Source organism: Oikopleura dioica, chromosome 1, assembly GCF_907165135.1.
Source record: "Oikopleura dioica chromosome 1, OKI2018_I68_1.0, whole genome shotgun sequence".
Classification (NCBI taxonomy): Eukaryota; Metazoa; Chordata; class Appendicularia; order Copelata; family Oikopleuridae; genus Oikopleura; species Oikopleura dioica.
The window spans coordinates 12764330-12781262 of NC_137291.1; the positions used below are offsets into that span (position 1 = coordinate 12764330).

General features: G+C 42.1%; 8 protein-coding genes across 9 annotated transcripts; 4 read left to right on the forward strand and 4 right to left on the reverse strand.

Moving 5' to 3' along the window:
- Positions 1 to 58: 58 nt before the first annotated feature.
- LOC145712232 (ovochymase-like) lies at positions 59 to 2407 on the forward strand. Its single transcript, XM_081789917.1, has 5 exons — positions 59 to 111; positions 283 to 1045; positions 1086 to 1194; positions 1237 to 1889; positions 2159 to 2407. Exons 1-5 carry the CDS (start codon positions 59 to 61, stop codon positions 2405 to 2407), a joined length of 1827 nt encoding a protein of 608 aa, XP_081646043.1.
- Positions 2408 to 2562: 155 nt separating this feature from the next.
- LOC145712233 (putative trypsin-6) lies at positions 2563 to 4220 on the forward strand. Its single transcript, XM_081789918.1, has 7 exons — positions 2563 to 3267; positions 3325 to 3404; positions 3519 to 3569; positions 3614 to 3726; positions 3767 to 3899; positions 3939 to 4166; positions 4207 to 4220. The coding sequence occupies exons 1-7, from the start codon at positions 2708 to 2710 to the stop codon at positions 4218 to 4220; spliced, it is 1179 nt and encodes a 392-aa protein (XP_081646044.1). The 5' UTR covers positions 2563 to 2707.
- A 58-nt stretch (positions 4221 to 4278) lies between these two features.
- Positions 4279 to 6435, forward strand: LOC145711412 (serine protease 56-like). Its single transcript, XM_081789112.1, has 5 exons — positions 4279 to 4439; positions 4792 to 5115; positions 5160 to 6069; positions 6114 to 6213; positions 6267 to 6435. The coding sequence occupies exons 1-5, from the start codon at positions 4296 to 4298 to the stop codon at positions 6391 to 6393; spliced, it is 1605 nt and encodes a 534-aa protein (XP_081645238.1). The 5' UTR covers positions 4279 to 4295; the 3' UTR covers positions 6394 to 6435.
- Positions 6436 to 7540: 1105 nt separating this feature from the next.
- LOC145705194 (uncharacterized) lies at positions 7541 to 8118 on the reverse strand. The gene is made up of 2 exons (XM_081782652.1): positions 8062 to 8118; positions 7541 to 7986 (listed from the first exon to the last, which is right to left on the reverse strand). Exons 1-2 carry the CDS (start codon positions 8112 to 8114, stop codon positions 7623 to 7625), a joined length of 417 nt encoding a protein of 138 aa, XP_081638778.1. The 5' UTR covers positions 8115 to 8118; the 3' UTR covers positions 7541 to 7622.
- Positions 8119 to 8997: 879 nt separating this feature from the next.
- LOC145703330 (uncharacterized) lies at positions 8998 to 9608 on the forward strand. The gene is made up of 2 exons (XM_081780681.1): positions 8998 to 9100; positions 9197 to 9608. Exons 1-2 carry the CDS (start codon positions 9048 to 9050, stop codon positions 9561 to 9563), a joined length of 420 nt encoding a protein of 139 aa, XP_081636807.1. The 5' UTR covers positions 8998 to 9047; the 3' UTR covers positions 9564 to 9608.
- Positions 9609 to 9692: 84 nt separating this feature from the next.
- Positions 9693 to 10157, reverse strand: LOC145711298 (uncharacterized). Its single transcript, XM_081789018.1, has 2 exons — positions 10114 to 10157; positions 9693 to 10072 (listed from the first exon to the last, which is right to left on the reverse strand). Exons 1-2 carry the CDS (start codon positions 10155 to 10157, stop codon positions 9706 to 9708), a joined length of 411 nt encoding a protein of 136 aa, XP_081645144.1. The 3' UTR covers positions 9693 to 9705.
- A 262-nt stretch (positions 10158 to 10419) lies between these two features.
- LOC145710974 (uncharacterized) lies at positions 10420 to 11031 on the reverse strand. Its single transcript, XM_081788689.1, has 2 exons — positions 10893 to 11031; positions 10420 to 10845 (listed from the first exon to the last, which is right to left on the reverse strand). Exons 1-2 carry the CDS (start codon positions 10937 to 10939, stop codon positions 10476 to 10478), a joined length of 417 nt encoding a protein of 138 aa, XP_081644815.1. The 5' UTR covers positions 10940 to 11031; the 3' UTR covers positions 10420 to 10475.
- Positions 11032 to 11341: 310 nt separating this feature from the next.
- Positions 11342 to 16277, reverse strand: LOC145705178 (gap junction delta-2 protein-like). Of its 2 annotated transcripts, none has more exons than XM_081782641.1 (8): positions 16194 to 16277; positions 13677 to 13862; positions 13107 to 13224; positions 12899 to 13056; positions 12425 to 12858; positions 12170 to 12343; positions 11986 to 12126; positions 11342 to 11789 (listed from the first exon to the last, which is right to left on the reverse strand). In XM_081782641.1, the coding sequence occupies exons 2-8, from the start codon at positions 13742 to 13744 to the stop codon at positions 11704 to 11706; spliced, it is 1179 nt and encodes a 392-aa protein (XP_081638767.1). In that variant the 5' UTR covers positions 13745 to 13862; positions 16194 to 16277; the 3' UTR covers positions 11342 to 11703. The 2 variants fall into 2 exon arrangements, with proteins under 2 accessions (XP_081638767.1, XP_081638759.1); XM_081782633.1 differs by lacking the exon at positions 16194 to 16277 and adding an exon at positions 15357 to 15817.
- Between the last annotated feature and the right edge of the window lie 656 nt (positions 16278 to 16933).

Here is a 16933-nt window from a genome sequence, read left to right on the forward strand (position 1 = left end):
GTTTGCGAGGAGGAATGTCCACGCTTTTCACATTGCTTCTTTGGCAAATGCATCTGCAATGAGGGATATGGTGCCCGAGAGTCGCCAGTTGATGGCTCAAGAATTTGTCAAGTAAATAACGTGGAACTGGAAAAACCGATGGCGATGGAAGTCACAAGTATTGATAAGCTTATCTCTGGGCAGTTTGCGCGTTCCACGATCGCCAGGGAGGAATTCTTCAGGAGCAGGTCCCAATTAAGAACATGATAAATTTTAAAAGCAAGCTTTTGAGACCTTGAATAGCAAATATTCCGAAGGTAGAATCCAGGGTGGCTCAGTTGTTGATGATCAGGAGAAATGGCCTTTCATGGTCACAATCAATCGTGTCATGTGCGGTGGTGTTCTCATCGGTCAAGGCTTTGTTCTAACAGCTGCGCAGTGTTGCAAGGCTGGAAATCTTCAAATGGTGCATTTCGGGAAACATATCAAGAGCAATACCTTCCTCTCGGGTATCTACGAAGATGGAACGAGAATCCATCCCGATTTCGACGAAAACTCGCTGAATAATGACATCTGTTTGGTGCACTTTTCTGCAAGTGTGGAATACGGACCTAAAGTGATGCCCATCGACATTTCAATTGAAGAAGTCGACGCTGGCCGAAACGTTTACATGGCCGGCTACGGATCTGACAATGAACACGAAAACACCCGCGAAGATCAGTTGAAAGAAGTGACAGTTCCAGTCCGCGATGGAGAAAAATGCCGCGAAGTCTATCTAAAAGAGAATCTTCTATTTGACCCTGAAACATCTCTTTGTACTGGCTCTTTCGAAGAAAAGGAGGGATCCTGCCGAGGTGATCTTGGCGGTCCAGTTATTGATGTCTTCCCGAACAATGATGGAACAGTATCGAAGAAACTTGTTGGTACTCAATCGTTTGGAATCGGCTGTGGAAGTAAGAAGTTTGGAACTGTTAATGTCAAGATGAACCAAGAGAAATTCGACTGGATTCTTGAAACTGCGAAGGAACTGCACTGCAATGTGTTCAAGGACGATATTCTCTGCAAGGTAATTTTTAAAGTAGAAAAGGTTTTTGTTGTTATTTTAGGTCGATCTTGAAACGGAAAGTGATTGCCAGCAAGGCTATGTTGAGAAGGATGGCGAATGCGTCGACATTGACGAATGCACACTTTCGGACAAAGCATGCGGCCAAGAAGGTAAATTGATTAATTGTTTTAAAATATAGTGACCTATTTCAGGTTCTTGCGTGAACATTGAGGGTGGTTACATTTGCGAGTGCTTTGATGGCTTTGAAAAGTCGCCAACTGGCATTTGCGCTGACATTGACGAATGCGCTGATGGTTCCCACACGTGTGTCGATACCCAAAGCTGCAAGAATTATCACGGTTCTTTCAAGTGCCTCTGCGAGATAGGCTTTAAGCTGGATAATGGGACTTGCATTGAAACTGAACATACGACCAAACGTAAAGAAACTACCTCCGCACTTGCCGGCTCCGAAGTCGTCTGTGAAAGTCCATTTGACGCTTTGTTCGACGCGAAGTTTTTCGAAGTCACGGGTCAAGTTTACAATTCGAAGAAACACGACGATTTTAGGTCTTTCGACTTTGATGAGTTTGACAATGCTGGAAAAATCATTAATGGCGTCCGCGTTCAAAAGAGAGAAGATTGGCCGTGGATCGTGAAGCTTCGAGGCTGCGGTGGATCTATTGTTGGTCGACGCTGGATCGCTACAGCTTCTCATTGCTGCCCTAATGGAATGCAAATGGGAGTAACCGCTCATCTCGGAAGCGATTTCAATAGCCAAGAGCTTGGAAGAGTTATTGCGTATCGCCAACACTTCAAATACTCCAGTCAATTCGATTATGACTTCTGTTTGTTGATGCTTGACAAGGCTTGGGTAATAGAATTTTAGAAGTAGCGAACCTTTCTAGCCCGCATATCCATCACGCACACTCCACTCAACTCCAAGAGTCGCTCTTTGTCGAATTTGGTATTTCCGACAGCATAAGCGGCTTAACACCATGTGAACCCATGTTATGTCTTTGCATTCGTAAGCTCCTTAAGCGAATTCGAAAACATACAAATGACCCTAAACATTACTCAGGAGCGACAGAGTTACTAAAAATTCTCACAATAATTTTTCTCTTACCCAGGAAAAAGGATATAATTTACAGCGACAAAGCAAAGCCCATTTGTATGGTAGAACACGAAGAGCCACTTCCAGAGTTCGGCCACAATTTGATGGTCGCTGGCTGGGGAACCACAGAGTCAGGAGGACAGTCTTCATTCCTTAGAGAAGCTACTGTCCCTCTCGCCACTTATGAGACCTGTAATGCACAGACTGGATACAACGGATTCGCCAAGCCAGAGAGCATGATTTGCGCTGGTTTCCAACAAGGAAGGGTTTAAAAAATTCCACTACCATTCCAAAATGAATCTCGTTAAATTGCCAGTCTCGACCTTCGTTCTAATGCAAGAATAATATGCGCCTTGCATATCAAATCGCACGTGATATTTTTTGAGCGACGAAGTAAGTCTATTTATTTTAAACCGTCTTGAGGTGGAATTGATGCGTGTCAGGGAGATTCGGGCGGGCCGATCGTATTCTTAGAAAACACGGAGACTGGCGTGCCAACACCGAAATTGATTGGCGTAGTCAGTTGGGGATTTGGCTGCGCGAAGCCGAACTTTTTCGGCGTTTATGGACGAATGTCAAGGGCTCATCGATGGTATCTTGACGCTGCTGAAGAGATGATGGTAGAAAAGATCAACATCTTCACCACAACGACAACTACGACCACAACAACAACCACAACGACCACTACGACTTCTACCACAACGTCCCCAGGTCCGACAACAACAACTACACCTGGTCCAACAACCACAACGACTACTACGACTACGACTACAACAACTACTACAACCACGACAACTACAACTACAACAACAACATCGACGGCTGCAAACTTCTTGCTGGAAGCTTCCGGATCTTGCTCAAGCTCAATCGACAAGCTTTACGGAGAAATGGAAGCGAATTTCACTGGAATGCCTGGAATCAACAGAATTGTTGGTGGGTACCAAATTGAAGGAAATACCTGGCCGTTCTATGTTTTCATTGATGGAGAGAGTAACAGCTGCGGAGGAACCATTATCGGTCACAGATTTATTCTTACTGCTGCGCATTGCTGCAAACAATACAGTAGAAAAGAGAAGACCATTATTCGAGATCCAATTACTTTGGAAGAAATTTCAGGCATTATTGACTTCAGGTACAGTAACGCGAAAATTCAATTTACAGAGAAGATACTAAACGCACAATTTTAAAGAATCCACGAAGGATTTGACGACTTTTTCAACCACGATTTCTGTGTTATTCTAGCTGACGCTGATCTCACCGGCGCGAATCAGGAACGGTTATTATTTTCTGAAGCGGTATTTGTGCGTGAAACCAAGTTAGTAACGCTAGAAGTACCTGCTATCTCAGATAGCCTATCTGCTATACAAAATGAAACCATTCGTAAGCCTACTCGAAGCCACGTTTGTCTTTATGACGATAAAGAGTTCTTGCCAGGTCTGCCAAAATAATCGAATATCAACAAAACTAAAATATTTCAGCAATGGGAACAGAATTATTCGTTGCGGGTCGCGGCCAAACTTTTGAAGCTGATGAAAAGGGATTCCGAGAAGCAAGAGTGGAACTAACCACATTCACATTCTGCAACAGCCAGGTTTAGCTTTTTGTCGCGATCATGTTCTACAAGAATTAAGGACGTTTACAGAGGCGCTGTAAATCCGAGAACAATGTTCTGCGCCGCAGTTGAAGAAGGAGGTATTGATTCCTGCCAGGGCGACTCTGGTGGCCCAGCTATCCACGTGGAAAATGTCAATGGAATTCCAACAGGTTATTTTACATCTATTCTTTCTTTTTTCTATCCCTCAGCTCGTCAAATTGGAATCATCTCGTGGGGCAAAGGTTGTGCCGAAAAAGGATGGCCCGGTGTTTACGCCCGAGTTTCATCTGCAAATGAGTGGATTCATGATTCCGTTGTAAGTTTGATCGAACAGCACGTTTTCAAAACAACAACTACGACCACTACGACGACAACGACAACAACGACTCCTTTCAGGCCACCGCCACTATCAGAGCTTAGCTTGCCAGACTTTGATTGCCAGTTCTTAGGATTGAAAATAGAGCTCAAAATTTGCAGTTACTTTTCTTTAAAAATTCTCAAGATCTTCTTTCATGGGAATCAAAAATTTTCAATCCTTATCAAAGTCTTTCCTCGACGAAGAAGGCATGCGAATAATGGGCGGGTCTGAAACCACTTCAGAAACAGCTTGGCCCTTCATCGGCTCGCTGAATGCTGAGTGCGGAGCAGTTCTAATTGGAAAGCACTTCGCGCTTACTGCGGCTCACTGCTGTGTTGATGGTGATTTGAAAGTATGTACATTGAACAAGCAGAATTTCATTTTAAAAATGGGTTTGGGTGTCTATTTTGAACGTTTTCGCCAATTTTAACAAATTTTCCAGCATCTGCTGTTGCTAAAACCGTTGTTTCCATTGATAATCAAATTATCTTCGTAATTTCGTAAATTCGTGACAACAGATTTTCTCGGATCTTAGAAGGCGGCCCGGCCTTCTATAATTGTTCATGCTTCAGCTTGTTTTAGAAATACAGAAAAAGTAAACATAGGCTTAGTTACATTCAACAACTTTTAAACATGCGTAAACAGTTTACCGTAAACCTGATAACATTGTAACCATTCAATTTGCAATACAACCTTTTTTTCAGAATCGCGAATCGACAGTTGTCTTTGGCACATCAAGTTTAGTCGATGGTTCTGGCCACCGAGCTGTTATCGATTCTTTCCGATTCCATGAGGATTTCAACTCGGAGTCTATGCACAACGACATTTGCGTCCTCCACTTCGCCGAAGAAGTCCCCTACGGTGAAAAGATCCAGCCAGCATGTTTCGCTTCCTCCGGTATGCATATTTTCCAGAATGGATACATTGCTGGGTGGGGAAAGACTTCCGAAAGCGGATTCCAGTCGACAGAGTTATTGGAGGCCGTCGTGCCCATTGTGGGGACACTCGAGTGCAACACTACTTACAAGGTACAATTTGACTCAAAATTGATGATAGAGGAATTTTGATTTAGGGTTTGATCAACGAGAACCAGTACTGTGCTGGATACAGAACAGGAGGAGTAGACGCTTGCAAGGGCGACTCTGGAGGACCATTGATTCAATTAGACTTCAACAATCGACCTCGACTAGCTGGAATCGTTTCGTGGGGTGATGGCTGTGGAAAAGCAGGCAAACCGTCCGTCTACACAAAAGTTCAGCCGTACCGTTCCTGGATTATCGAAAGCGCGGAAATTCTAAGCGGCAAGCGAACGTGCGCCGACCCACGTGATCATATTCCATCCGATCCTGAAGTACAATATCACTGCGATGCACTCACAAATATTTGCACCGTCACGTGTTCTAACGGCGCCACACCAAATATTCCTCAAGTTGAATGCGAGAGCACCGTTTTAGCGCGAAGAGGCAGTGGGGAGGAAAAATGGAAAGTTCCTGGATTCAGGAAGCCTTTCTCAAGCGGGGGTCTTGTTCGAGGAGGAAGAGGAATCATGAGTCCTGGTGCTGTTTCAAGAGCGACGAAAAAGGCGCAGAAGAAAGCGAAAAAGGCTTTCAAATCGAGTGAAAGGCAGAACAAGAAGAAGAAGAAGAACCGTGGTCCAACAAGGCCGCCAATGACGACTACAACTACCACCACAACAGCTCACTCGCCATCTTTCTTCGGCAGTAGCAACTCAAAGACTGTAGAAAGCGTGGTGAAATGCGCCGTAAAGGTAGAACAACTGACGTGCGGCAACCCAAGAGACTTCTACACAGCGCCAAATCTTGACTTCGAGTGCGACGATAAGAAATTGGAAACTTCCTGCTTCGTAGATTGCGTAAACGGAGACAACCCAACGAGTACTCAAGCAAAGTGCTTCATTTCGGGCGGACAGGTTCGCTGGTCCCCGTCTACGCTCTCTTGTCGAAAGCCTGCTGCTACTTCTGGTTCGTAAAATTTAACAAGAAACCTATCTTGACCTCAATTTCAGCCCCTCAATCAGCAATGACAGCTTGCGGAGATCCGAGAAACAACAGTGCATTCTCCTTCTCTGGCCCTGTGCAATTCGACTGCACGCCAAAACAATGCGGGTATGCTTAAAACTATTTTTAAAAACTGCATCTCACGTTTTTCCAATTTTAAGATTCGGCTGCCCAAGCGGCTGTACCGCTGAATTCCAAGGAAGAAAATTCAAAAAGGTCAAATGCAAGGCCAAAAAGGGTCGAACAAAGTGGAACCCAAAAAGCGGCTCGTTCAACTGCATCTGCTAAAAGTCATTAAAATTTGTACAAGATCTTCAAATAAACTCACAATCAAGGCAAAAATTCTTTGAAGGACCCGGTCATGACGCGTTTTCTAAACTCAGAAAAGCCTGGCTTATCTTCATGGCACGTATGTGCTCAGAACTTTGGACAGCGGACACGTCAGATTACGAATTAATCCGTATTTCATTTCGGAGGGTGAATATTTTCATTACCGCAAAGTAAAATTCGAGAACCTAAGTTTTTGAGATGAATTTTTTATAAACAGAATTGAAGATTTTCTTGTAACAAATAGAAAAATACGGAGCTTCAAAACAATAATTTTATTGTTTTCGCTATGCAAAAGAAGGTACGGAAAAGGGTTGAATACGTCGATTCAGAAGTATTTAGCAGTCGGCGATTCGGGAGAAGATGTTTCGCATTCGGTTGGTTCGCTTGGCGAAGGTGTTGGGGAAGTTCTTCTTGGGGTAGGATTCGGGGCAGCCGAAGACTCGGATGTAGGATCGGAGAGCAGAGGCGAGCTGACCGTTGAGCTTGCAGAAGTCTTCCTGGTCGAAGACGAGGACGGAGTCGGCATCTTCCTCAGCTTCTGGGCATGGGTAGGTGGTGTCGAGATCCCGGGCCTGGGCGAAGACTCGGTCGACCCACTTCTGGGCTCGGGCGACGTTCTTGTCGGAGGTGGTGGTGTTGTTGTCAGCCAAGTCGAGGAGGGTGTTGGCGATTTCTCTGGGCTAAAATTTCTTAAACAACTTACTCTTTGTTCTTGCCAGCAGCGGCGACGACGACGAGAGTAGCGGCGAGCTTCATTTTATGTGATTTTTTTTCTTTTTTATTCCTAGATTTTTAATCACCCGGATTATATATTGTTGCCTTCTGAGAGTCAGCACTTGGTGGTGCTGATGCTAGGTCACTCAAAAGTACCTCCGGCACCACGTTTTGCTAATAAACACTACATAGATTTCGTCAGACAAGACGTCTATTTTTAGCTTTTTCTGTAATAAGGACCCGTTTCTTAGGCAGTAAGAAAGCTTTCTTTGATTATAAAATAATGATTTAAAATAAGATATTCTAAATAAAAGCTCAAGTTATTATTCATAAATACTAGAATTTAAATACAAAAATGTTTAATAAAAAACTAATTAAAATAAAAGAAATGTCTTTTTCAAAACAATAATTTTATTGTTTTCGCTATGCAGAAGAAAGTAAAGAAAAGGATGAAACAGTTGAATCAGAAGTATTTAGCAGTCGGCGATTCGGGAGAAGATGTTCTTCATTCGGTTGGTTCGCTTGGCGAAAACGTTGGCGAAGTTCTTCTTGGGGAAGGAGCCGTCGCAGCCGTAGGTTCGGACGAAGGATCGGAGGGCAGATCCGAGCTGGCTGTTGAGCTTGCAGAAGTTGTCCTGATCAAAGACGAGGACTTCGTCGGATTCTTCGGCAGAGGGGCAAGGGAAGGTAGTGTCGATCTTGGCGACATCGGCGAAGACCTTGTCGACCCACTTCTGGGCTCGGGCGACGTTCTTGTCGGAGGTGGTGGTGTTGTTGTCGGCCAAGTCAAGGAGGGTTTCGGCGTGTCCTCGGAGCTTGTTGATTCGCCTGACGGGGCTAAAGAATTGATTTATTCCTTGTTCAAAATATTCAGTTTCTCTCTCTCTGTTGACTTTTCTTGCAATAACTTACTCCTTGTTTTTGCCAGCAGCGGCGACGACGAAGAGGGTGGCGGCGAGCTTCATTTTTATATTTCAAGTTTTTATCTAACTTAATTTATTGAAGGTCTCTTCGTTCATTTTATACTGTTTTCGTATCCATCGTGCGCTTGGTGGTGCTGGTGCTAGGTCACTTCGTAAATGCAACCGTTGCATTTTCGACAGCTCCGGGCTAACTAACGCTACATGAGTTTTGCAATTCTTTTTTTAGTAGATCGTTAATGAGGCCAGTTTTATTTTAATTTTGAAAGACAAAAAATCAAAAATATACAATTCTGATTCTTCAAGTCTTCATGAAAATGCCTTGATTGATAATTTAGAACCCTCGCGTCCACCATTGTTTCTTTCTAAATTTCCACGTGCTTCAAAAGATTCACTCGTGAAAATAAGTCCGACAATCAAAAATTCAGATCCTACCGCTGCTATTAACGAATAAAAAAAGTGACAGCCGGTGATTTTTGAGGCTTTTTATAAGTATTTGATTTTATCTCAGATTTATAATCGCCAGCTCAAAATTCATGGATAAAAACAAAAAAAAATGAAGCTTGCTACGGTCTTTTATCGCAGCTGTATTCGCTTAGAAATAAGTTATTTCAAATAACGAAAGATAGCTTTCGTCAGAAATACGCTTGAAAATTAGATAATTTTTTAGCCCGGAAAAGCGGATCGCCAAGATGCTTTGCTCGAATTGCTGATTATCAAAATAAAAATAAATTCATCTATCGTGTTTATTATTTTTGATCAACTTTGTAAATGATCAAAACGCGGAAGCAAAGATGCCGTTCTTATAGTAAGAAGATATATTACTTCAAGAGGTTAAGCATGCGACTGCTCTGACCCGCAACTCCTGGCGCGCGCCACCTTGTGTCGCACCACCACCGCCAAAAATAGTATAAATCTAAGAATCGGCGGCTGATAAATCATTGTAATTCAGATATTTGAATACCAACATCACCAAAAATGAAACTCGCCGTTGCCGTCTTCGCCGTCGCCACTGCTGGCAAGAACAAGGAGTAAGTAGTCAACAACTAGAGATATTAAATATAAGCATTTATGCTTGAATGATATTATTGATCGTAAAATGTGCAAATATTCATCTCGACTTTTAGCCCCGCCAAGCGATTGGCTAAGCTCGAAGGACACGCCGCTACCCTCCTCGACTTGGCTGACAACAACACCACCACCTCCGACAAGAACGTCGCCCGAGCCCAGAAGTGGGTCACCCGAGTCTTCGACCAGGCCAAGGATCTCGACACCACCTACCCATGCCCAGAAGCTGATGCTGACGCCGATGAAGTCCTCGTCTTCGACCAGGAAGACTTCTGCAAGCTCAACGGTCAGCTCGCCTCTGCTCTCCGATCCTACATCCGAGTCTTTGGCTGCCCCGAATCCTACCCCAAGAAGAACTTCCCCAACACCTTCGCCAAGCGAACCAACCGAATGCGAAACATCTTCGCCCGAATTGCCGACTGCTAAACATTTTAACCGTTCTGGAATAAATACGCATTCGTTTATACATAACCCCCTGTCTCTTCATTTTTCTTTTGACATTTTTGAAAATCAGAAAAATGAGCATTTTATTATTTTATTTGGGAATTTAAAGGAAGCGGGAAGGTTTTTAACAGTCACCAGCGCGGGAGAAAATGTTCTTGACGCGATTTGTTCGTTTGGCGAAAACATTTTCAAAGTTCTTCTTTGGGTAGGTCTCCAGGCAGCCGAATTTGCGGACGTAGGATCGAAGTGCGCTCTGAACTTGGCCCGTGAGCTTGCAGTAGTTGTCCTGGTCGAAGACGAGGATATCACTGGCTTCATCGGCATCGACGGTCTCGCAGAGAGTGACGTTAATTTGGCCAGCTTGTTCAAGGAGTTTGTCAACCCATTGAACAGCTCGAGCAACTCGAGCGTCAGAAGCAGTGGTGTTATTCTCCATCAGATCGAGAAGAGTCCTCAAGTGATTGCTAATCTTGTTCAATCGCTTTTCAGCGCTAGAAATGGCTGGATCATTGAGTCACTAAATCTGTCTTACTTTTGAGCGGAAGCGACGGCAACAAAAAAAGTGGTGAGTTTCATTTTCAAAGAAGATAAAAAATTTTTATGAGACAAAGCTTGATGCTGACCGTTTTTATACTGGCAATCATGACCAGATGCGCTAGAGGGAGACCAAAAGATTTTTGATTACAAGGATAAACCTAACCACGAGCTATTCAAATTTCACAAATAGTTGCGGTATAATTTAACACCATCACCTCACGTTTTCATGCTTTTCTGAACAAAAACTGAATTTTTAAGTCTGAAAGTCAGCATTTTTAAACGTTTTTAAACGTTTTTATTAAAAATTTTTATTGAAAAATAGTAAAGTTAGTACAAAAGAAGTTTGAAATAAGAGTCTCAACAGTCGCCAGCGCGGGAGAAAATGTTCTTGACACGGTTCGTTCGCTTGGCAAAAACAGCTTCGAAGTTCTTCTTTGGGTAGGTCTCTTTGCAGCCGAAGGTGCGGACGTACGATCGAAGAGCGCTCTGCACTTGGCCAGTGAGTTTGCAAAAGCTCTCCTGGTCGAATACGAGGGCATCACCAGCTTCATCCACAGCATCGACGGTTGCGCAGAGAGTCGCGTTGATTTGGCCAGCTTGGCCGAGGAGCTTGCTGACCCAGGCGTTTGCTCGGGCAACTCGAGCGTCAGAAGCAGTGGTGTTATTGTCCATCAAATCAAGGAGGGTGTCCATGTGGCCGCTGATCTTGTTCAGTCGCTTTTCAGCGCTAGAAATTTGCATTTAGAAATTTATTCAACACCAGATCTATCTTACTTTTGAGCAGAAGCAGCGGCAACGAGAAGAGTAGTGGAGAACTTCATTTTTCAAGAAAAAAAAGAGTTTTTTGGTCTCTAGTCGGATTATGTCTTGCTTGACAAAATTTGATGCTGGATTGACCACGTCTATCTGTTTTATACTGAGTTTATCAGCAGATGCACTAGGGGGCACTCACGTTAACTCTGTTTGTGGATGGATGTCCTTATCTACACTAGAATCGTGGTGAGCGAAAAAAGGGTGAAGGGGGAATAAAGCAATAATGATGAGCTTCCATTTTTAGGCCGGGTTCCGTCACCAAATCCTTCGAAATCCTTCGGATTTTCCATTTCAAACCTAATCCTACCGCAAAGAATTTTAAAACGGGCACATCGTTGCGGTATTATTAAATTCAGAATCGCGTAAGACATGTTTTCAGGCTGTTTAAAAGTCGTGTTTTTAGGATCGTTTCATATTTTTTATTAAATAAAAGAAGACAATGTGAAATAAATAAGAACCGTGTTTTGCATGGCATATAATTAACATTCGTTTGGCTTGAAGAAAGACAAAAGTAGAAGGAAAGAAATTGTGAAAATAAAAAAGTTGAAAATTATTATCAGTCAGTGGCAATCAGTCACGGTAATCGAGGTTTTTTGCGTTTTTTTTTGTTCGTTTTATGGTCTTGGTTCTTGAAAATGCTGCTGATGATGATTGGGAGGAAATTTTGATAGTCTAGCAAAAATTATAGAACAAGCAATAAAAAAGATCGGTTGAAATGTTGAAAGCAGTGGAACTTTTTTGGCTTTTGTGTTTTTTGAGCTTTGTTTTAACTTTAGACGGAGGAGATTGTGGATCCGGAGCTGCCAGAATTGCCGAAAGAGACGATTGAGAAGCGCTCCATGTCCATTGTTAGATCCACTAAAATTTTAATAATAAAAAAGGCTTCTTTTCAGTATTTGAGAAAGATCGATTTATGTGTCGTGGATGATTTATTGCTTAAAAATGACTTCGAAAATGATCGATGACCGGAAAAGAAATCGAAAAGCGGAGGCAGATTTTTGCGACACTATCAATTTAACTTTGGCTGGCTCATTCCAGGACAAAATTGACTTACTATGCTCAAGATTACTGAGGCTTGGTTTTTTCTTGTGCTGCTTCTGAATCTTTGTTTCTCGCGAGCAGCCAAACGCGACTTTGAATCTTTGGAAGCCAAGGGACCAGAATTCTGCGAATCCCAATAGTACGGAAATGCTCCCTAAAAAGAATTAAGGAAGAATCTCTTGATTAAAAAAACTAACCAACTATAAACATGAACCAAAGGAAGATTGTCTTTTCGTATGCCCTAGAAATCCAACACTCTGTTGCTTGAGGACAAGGGTCTCCGATGCAAATGTACTTTAGCGGAACTTGGAAACCGAACAGGTAGTACTGTAGCCACAGAAAACCGCCTTCGATCGCGGTTCTTATCAGCACTTGAGAAAATTTAGAAATGTAATTCGTAAGTGTTTACGGTAAGCGCTAATTTGAGTGCTAAAATTGAAAGCATCAATTACCTTGCCACCAATATGCACGCGCGATGTCGGGATGATGCAGCGGCCTGTACTTTCCGGGAAACTCGGAAGATGGAAAAGGCTTCCGAGTTGAAGGCGATCTTTCAATGTAAGTAACGTACTTGTTGTTTTTCCCATCGTAGACTGGATATCCTGCATTGTCGTTGTCTGTAAAATACAGAGGCGGATCTCCAACGCCCAGATGCGCGTTTGGACCAGACCCGTTCGGCTGAATAAGCCTATCTTCCTCGTCTGGTTTCGTTTTCAACGGGGACATTGTATGGCGGGATATACTTCCGGGATCGGAAAAGTTCGACTTTGGCGCTCGACTTTTATGACCAGAGTGATTTGAGCCTGCGTGTTTTCGATTTCGGAGAGAGTTCATTACACGGTGCTTTTTCTTGTGCGCCCTTTTTGCTAGCTTTTCTTCCCTCTCCCTAAAATATTCTAGCGGCAAAAGAGAAAAGATTTGCTCACCTGATTTTAGTAAACTTTGCTTCATCTTTCTTCCTTTCGTTCCTCGTTATCAAGTTGGTAGCATAAGCAAGAAAGACAATCGGAGGAGTGGCAGTTATGATCACCATCGCAGACCAAAATCGCAAATGCGAAATCGGAGAAAATTTACTATAGCAGACCTTGAAGTCAGATTTTAGATTCAGAGTCCCGACGCGAAGAAATTTCAAACCTGATTGCAGCCAGGAGTATTCGTGTTGCAAACGAACTGATCTTGTTCATCTCCGTACACTTGATCTCCCACCCTGGCTATCATCACCATTCGGAAGGCAAACATGACCATTATCCATCTACGATTCAAAGTTTAGTTGAAAATCAAAATGTGAAGAACATTTTTTGGGTACCAAATTAGCCTAGAATCCTTGACATTTGAAAAATTCTCACGGCAATAAGAATAAGGGCGTCGCCTCTCTACTTCGGTGAATATTTCGGGTTAGCTGTCCTGTTAAACGTGGTAAAACGAAAGTTATCTGTGTTGAAAATTACGATAACAGTGAGCAAATGAGAACGTCAGCAAAAATGAATCTATCATTGACATGTTCAGGCACGGGCTCAGTGTTTGGGGCTAATCCCATGGGCAACAGATCCGCTTTTTATCTGCAGGATTAATCTTTTAATGCTGCTCCTGCTGATAGGAGAAAAATACTCGTTAAACCGAATGATAACGTTCGTAAAAAGGGTTCTATCTGAGGCTCTAAGTGAGCGATTTCTGCGCTCTGCGCTTTTTGATCTTTGAACTTACAATTTGCCAGGAAAAGTGGAGATTTTCCTGCAATTCTCCAGTAGATTGTGCAGCACATGCCAGGCCATGTTTCTCTCTTTTCTTCTTGGCTTCTCTCGTCGCGTTTTCTCCTTCGCTCAAGTCATTTCCTCGTTGATCTTTTTTAACAAGCCACGGAAGCAAATTGTAGATCGTCGCGGAACAGAACTAAACTATCTACTGTTACTCTATTATTCTGAGTCTAAAACAAGCAGATAACAAAACGGTTTATGTCACTAAATCGCTTCATTTGCGTTTCAGAACGTAAAACTTTCTTTACGCTCGTAAAATTATTCGTAAAACGGACGTTTTTCTACGTACGCTGTAGTTTTTTTTACTACAGATAAGATCCGTTCTGGCAGCTAGACGGACACTTGGTATATCCTCACTGTCAAAATTAGCGAAATTCTCGGAAAGCCTTACCGATTTTTGAAAGAAAAAATGTCTCTTTATCGCGAAAAGTGCTGAGAAAAAAAGTCTGGCAATTTACGATCTGCTTGGATAAGGATTGGCGCTTTCTAAGCTTTTGAATATATATTTTTCGAAAAGAGAGGGAGGCAGCTAATTTTCCAGCTGATTTCATCGAGCGTCGATTCAAAAGCAAAAGCAAAACCACTGAACCCCTACTTGAGATCTACTTTAGGGTATTTTAAAAAGATAAAGATGTTTACTCTGTAATTTTCTCAAGACTGACGTATGAGAAGTCAACTGTTAAAGCTTTTTATGATGAAAATTCTTGGAGGATAAAACATTTAGTAAAATATATTATCAGTAATTCAATTGATTATAAAAAAGCCATAATTATTAAAAGAAAATATTCCATAGATAATTTAATAAACGAATAAAATCTTGAATTTAGATTGAAAAGAAATCCCGCATAATGCTAAAGGTAGTGAAAACTTATCTACTGTAATTCTAGCCGACTAACTTTGATGAAAACAACACCTGATCAAATTGAATTTAACTTTTTCCCTCGAAGGACCTCTTTTATCCAAAGTCGGGATATAAAATCTGTCTATGGTTCTTTAAGAAAATCAGTGAGACAATGAACACTTGCGTGAGAAACTGCAGAAGGTGAATAGTTCTGACCTAAGTTGGGTGATTAACCTCCTTCAAGTTTTACAACGGCGCTTTGCGGTGTCTTTATGAAAAAAATAAAATAACGACCAAAAGAAATGTCAATTATATATTTCAATATTTGTTTGTTTATTTTGTCTCTCGCTCGAAAATGCTAGTTTTCTTCAGGTAATATATCTGTAACAAAGGCTTACCGTCTTGTTTGTGAGGCAATACTGTTCTCTGAAAAAATGGGAGACATTGAAAGTTGCCCTTGAAGCAATTTTTGGGTATGATTTCTGCGGCTAATCCCCTGCTGAGAATCCGCCGTAAAAGGTGTCGAAAGTAACACGGTCAAATTTACTCGCTGATTTATCGAATTAACGTACCTTAATATCACAAGTTCTAGTTTCTCTTCCAGGAAAAATAAAAGGAAAATTGAACTAAGTCCGTAACATAAAGGTTGTCAGAAACGACAAAACTGGCATTTTTGTGGATAGTATTCTCTGAACACGCTTTCCAGACAGATTTAGTCTGATGACCAAAATTTTTAATTGAGAAAAAAAATAGCCGGATCGATTTTCTAGCAATAAATTTCTCTCTAACCTTAGCTTGAAGTTTCGCTGCAGCGAGATACGTGTTTCTTCAGTAAGCGGGCTGGCCTCTTACTGTAACGGTTAGTAGCTGATGACAAGTTCTTGCCTCCTCACGGCCTTACACGGAAATACACGAATTTTATATTAAGGGTTGCTTGACAGCGCGCTAAGGGGCTTCGGGCTCACTGTCGACTTCTTGAATAAATTTAAATTTTCTTCTGGATTAAAGTATTCTCTCTGTGTGTGTATCAAAACGGCGGAGAAAAACAATAGAGATTATATTTTGGGCGTTTTTTGTTTAGAGCGCAAGAATAGAGCTCAATTGAGATTTTACTTTTTTTAACGAGGAAAAGGTATACTCTGCGGGTAGAGCCTGAGTTTAAAGAGTTAAACGCGAGATGGAGATGAATGAGCCTCTGACGGGCCCGACGACGATGACCGGTTAAGAAAACGTAAAGTGAGAACGCTTTGAGAGTGATCAATCTTCATTCCGCGTTTGATTGCTGACACGAGTTTTCGCACGGAGTTTGTTTATCAAAAACGCTGCAAGTAACTTTCAGGGTGCAAAAAGCAAAGGAGTGATTTATGCGTTGCTCACCTTATCATCACCTTGTTGAGGTTGATGGAGGACGGGAGAATAGCGAGGTCAAACTCTACGAAAAATTATTTTTCCCATGATTCCGCAGTTTTCCACCTGCGGAAGTGGCGGCATGCAATTCATTTTAAGGGTGTGACAAGTGAATGAATCCTGTCATTTGGGATTGGCGCGATAAATTGTCAGCCAATTTGCAAAACACAGAAATACAGAAAAAATCAACCGTGTGAAAATAAACTGAAATAAACTTACAATTAGCTAGACCCTTCTTCTTTAAAATGAAACTCTCTGTATTTTAGAAACTCGATATTATTTTTTCTTCCATTTTTGTTGTTTTCTCGACCCTTTGGGAAAAAAATTCTGGCACAGAGGTGCCCCCTTTTCCGCCCATAAACAAAGCAAATGCCGTAAAAAGTCATTGATGCCTGGAGTAATTACTCGCGTGGGGATTTCTTTGAACCTTTCGACAACTTGAAACCTTGACTCACTGGATAGTTTTGGCATGTTTCTCCACTTACCCTCGTTTTTCAAGCTTTTTTGCTGATCTCTGGAAGCTTTTTCCGCCTTTTGTGGTGATTTCTGACTCCGTAATCGGAAATCTGAGCGGGATGATGGCTCTAACGCGATATATAATATTTCGCCAAGAAATTCGCGAAAATTGGACAATTGACGCCTTCAAAGGCTCAATTATTCTGGGCGCGCTTGAACAACTTTCGAATTTCACATCAATTTGTGAATTTACAACCTGCTAAATTGGTACAGCTCGTTTTCGTGTGATAAACTTTCTATTCTAGCTCCACAGGTTCTTCTAGCAAGATTGATCGCCACTCCACTTTGCCACCTGTTCTCCCTAATTTAAGCTAAACAACTTGTATCCAATTTACGAGAAATTAAGCCCCTCCGTTGAATCGCTGATAAGGAGCTCCTGTTGGAGTTGGAGGGCGCTCACGTTAATTTCTGCTGATAAGGAGAACTATAAAACTCGGTGGGAG

Excerpts from the sequence above, each read along its gene's own strand:
- LOC145703330 (XM_081780681.1), top strand. The coding sequence starts at position 9,048 with ATGAAACTCGCCGTTGCCGTCTTCGCCGTCGCCACTGCTGGCAAGAAC. Across the intron at positions 9,101-9,196 it reads ACTGCTGGCAAGAACAAGGA|CCCCGCCAAGCGATTGGCTA; the intron begins GTAAGTAGTCAA and ends CTCGACTTTTAG.
- LOC145712233 (XM_081789918.1), top strand. The coding sequence starts at position 2,708 with ATGTCAAGGGCTCATCGATGGTATCTTGACGCTGCTGAAGAGATGATG. Across the intron at positions 3,570-3,613 it reads CGATAAAGAGTTCTTGCCAG|CAATGGGAACAGAATTATTC; the intron begins GTCTGCCAAAAT and ends AAAATATTTCAG. Across the intron at positions 3,727-3,766 it reads TCACATTCTGCAACAGCCAG|GACGTTTACAGAGGCGCTGT; the intron begins GTTTAGCTTTTT and ends ACAAGAATTAAG.
- LOC145711412 (XM_081789112.1), top strand. The coding sequence starts at position 4,296 with ATGCGAATAATGGGCGGGTCTGAAACCACTTCAGAAACAGCTTGGCCC. Across the intron at positions 4,440-4,791 it reads GTGTTGATGGTGATTTGAAA|AATCGCGAATCGACAGTTGT; the intron begins GTATGTACATTG and ends CCTTTTTTTCAG. Across the intron at positions 6,214-6,266 it reads TGCACGCCAAAACAATGCGG|ATTCGGCTGCCCAAGCGGCT; the intron begins GTATGCTTAAAA and ends TCCAATTTTAAG.
- LOC145705194 (XM_081782652.1), bottom strand. The coding sequence starts at position 8,114 with ATGAAGCTCGCCGCCACCCTCTTCGTCGTCGCCGCTGCTGGCAAAAAC. Across the intron at positions 7,987-8,061 it reads GCTGCTGGCAAAAACAAGGA|CCCCGTCAGGCGAATCAACA; the intron begins GTAAGTTATTGC and ends TCAATTCTTTAG.
- LOC145710974 (XM_081788689.1), bottom strand. The coding sequence starts at position 10,939 with ATGAAGTTCTCCACTACTCTTCTCGTTGCCGCTGCTTCTGCTCAAAA. Across the intron at positions 10,846-10,892 it reads GCCGCTGCTTCTGCTCAAAA|CGCTGAAAAGCGACTGAACA; the intron begins GTAAGATAGATC and ends GCAAATTTCTAG.
- LOC145711298 (XM_081789018.1), bottom strand. The coding sequence starts at position 10,157 with ATGAAACTCACCACTTTTTTTGTTGCCGTCGCTTCCGCTCAAAA. Across the intron at positions 10,073-10,113 it reads GCCGTCGCTTCCGCTCAAAA|CGCTGAAAAGCGATTGAACA; the intron begins GTAAGACAGATT and ends AGCCATTTCTAG.
- LOC145705178 (XM_081782641.1), bottom strand. The coding sequence starts at position 13,744 with ATGGCCTGGCATGTGCTGCACAATCTACTGGAGAATTGCAGGAAAATC. Across the intron at positions 13,225-13,676 it reads TCCACTTTTCCTGGCAAATT|ATGGATAATGGTCATGTTTG; the intron begins GTAAGTTCAAAG and ends TTTGAATCGTAG. Across the intron at positions 13,057-13,106 it reads ATACTCCTGGCTGCAATCAG|GTCTGCTATAGTAAATTTTC; the intron begins GTTTGAAATTTC and ends TCTGACTTCAAG.
- LOC145712232 (XM_081789917.1), top strand. The coding sequence starts at position 59 with ATGAGGGATATGGTGCCCGAGAGTCGCCAGTTGATGGCTCAAGAATTT. Across the intron at positions 112-282 it reads ATGGCTCAAGAATTTGTCAA|CAAATATTCCGAAGGTAGAA; the intron begins GTAAATAACGTG and ends GACCTTGAATAG. Across the intron at positions 1,046-1,085 it reads AGGACGATATTCTCTGCAAG|GTCGATCTTGAAACGGAAAG; the intron begins GTAATTTTTAAA and ends TTGTTATTTTAG.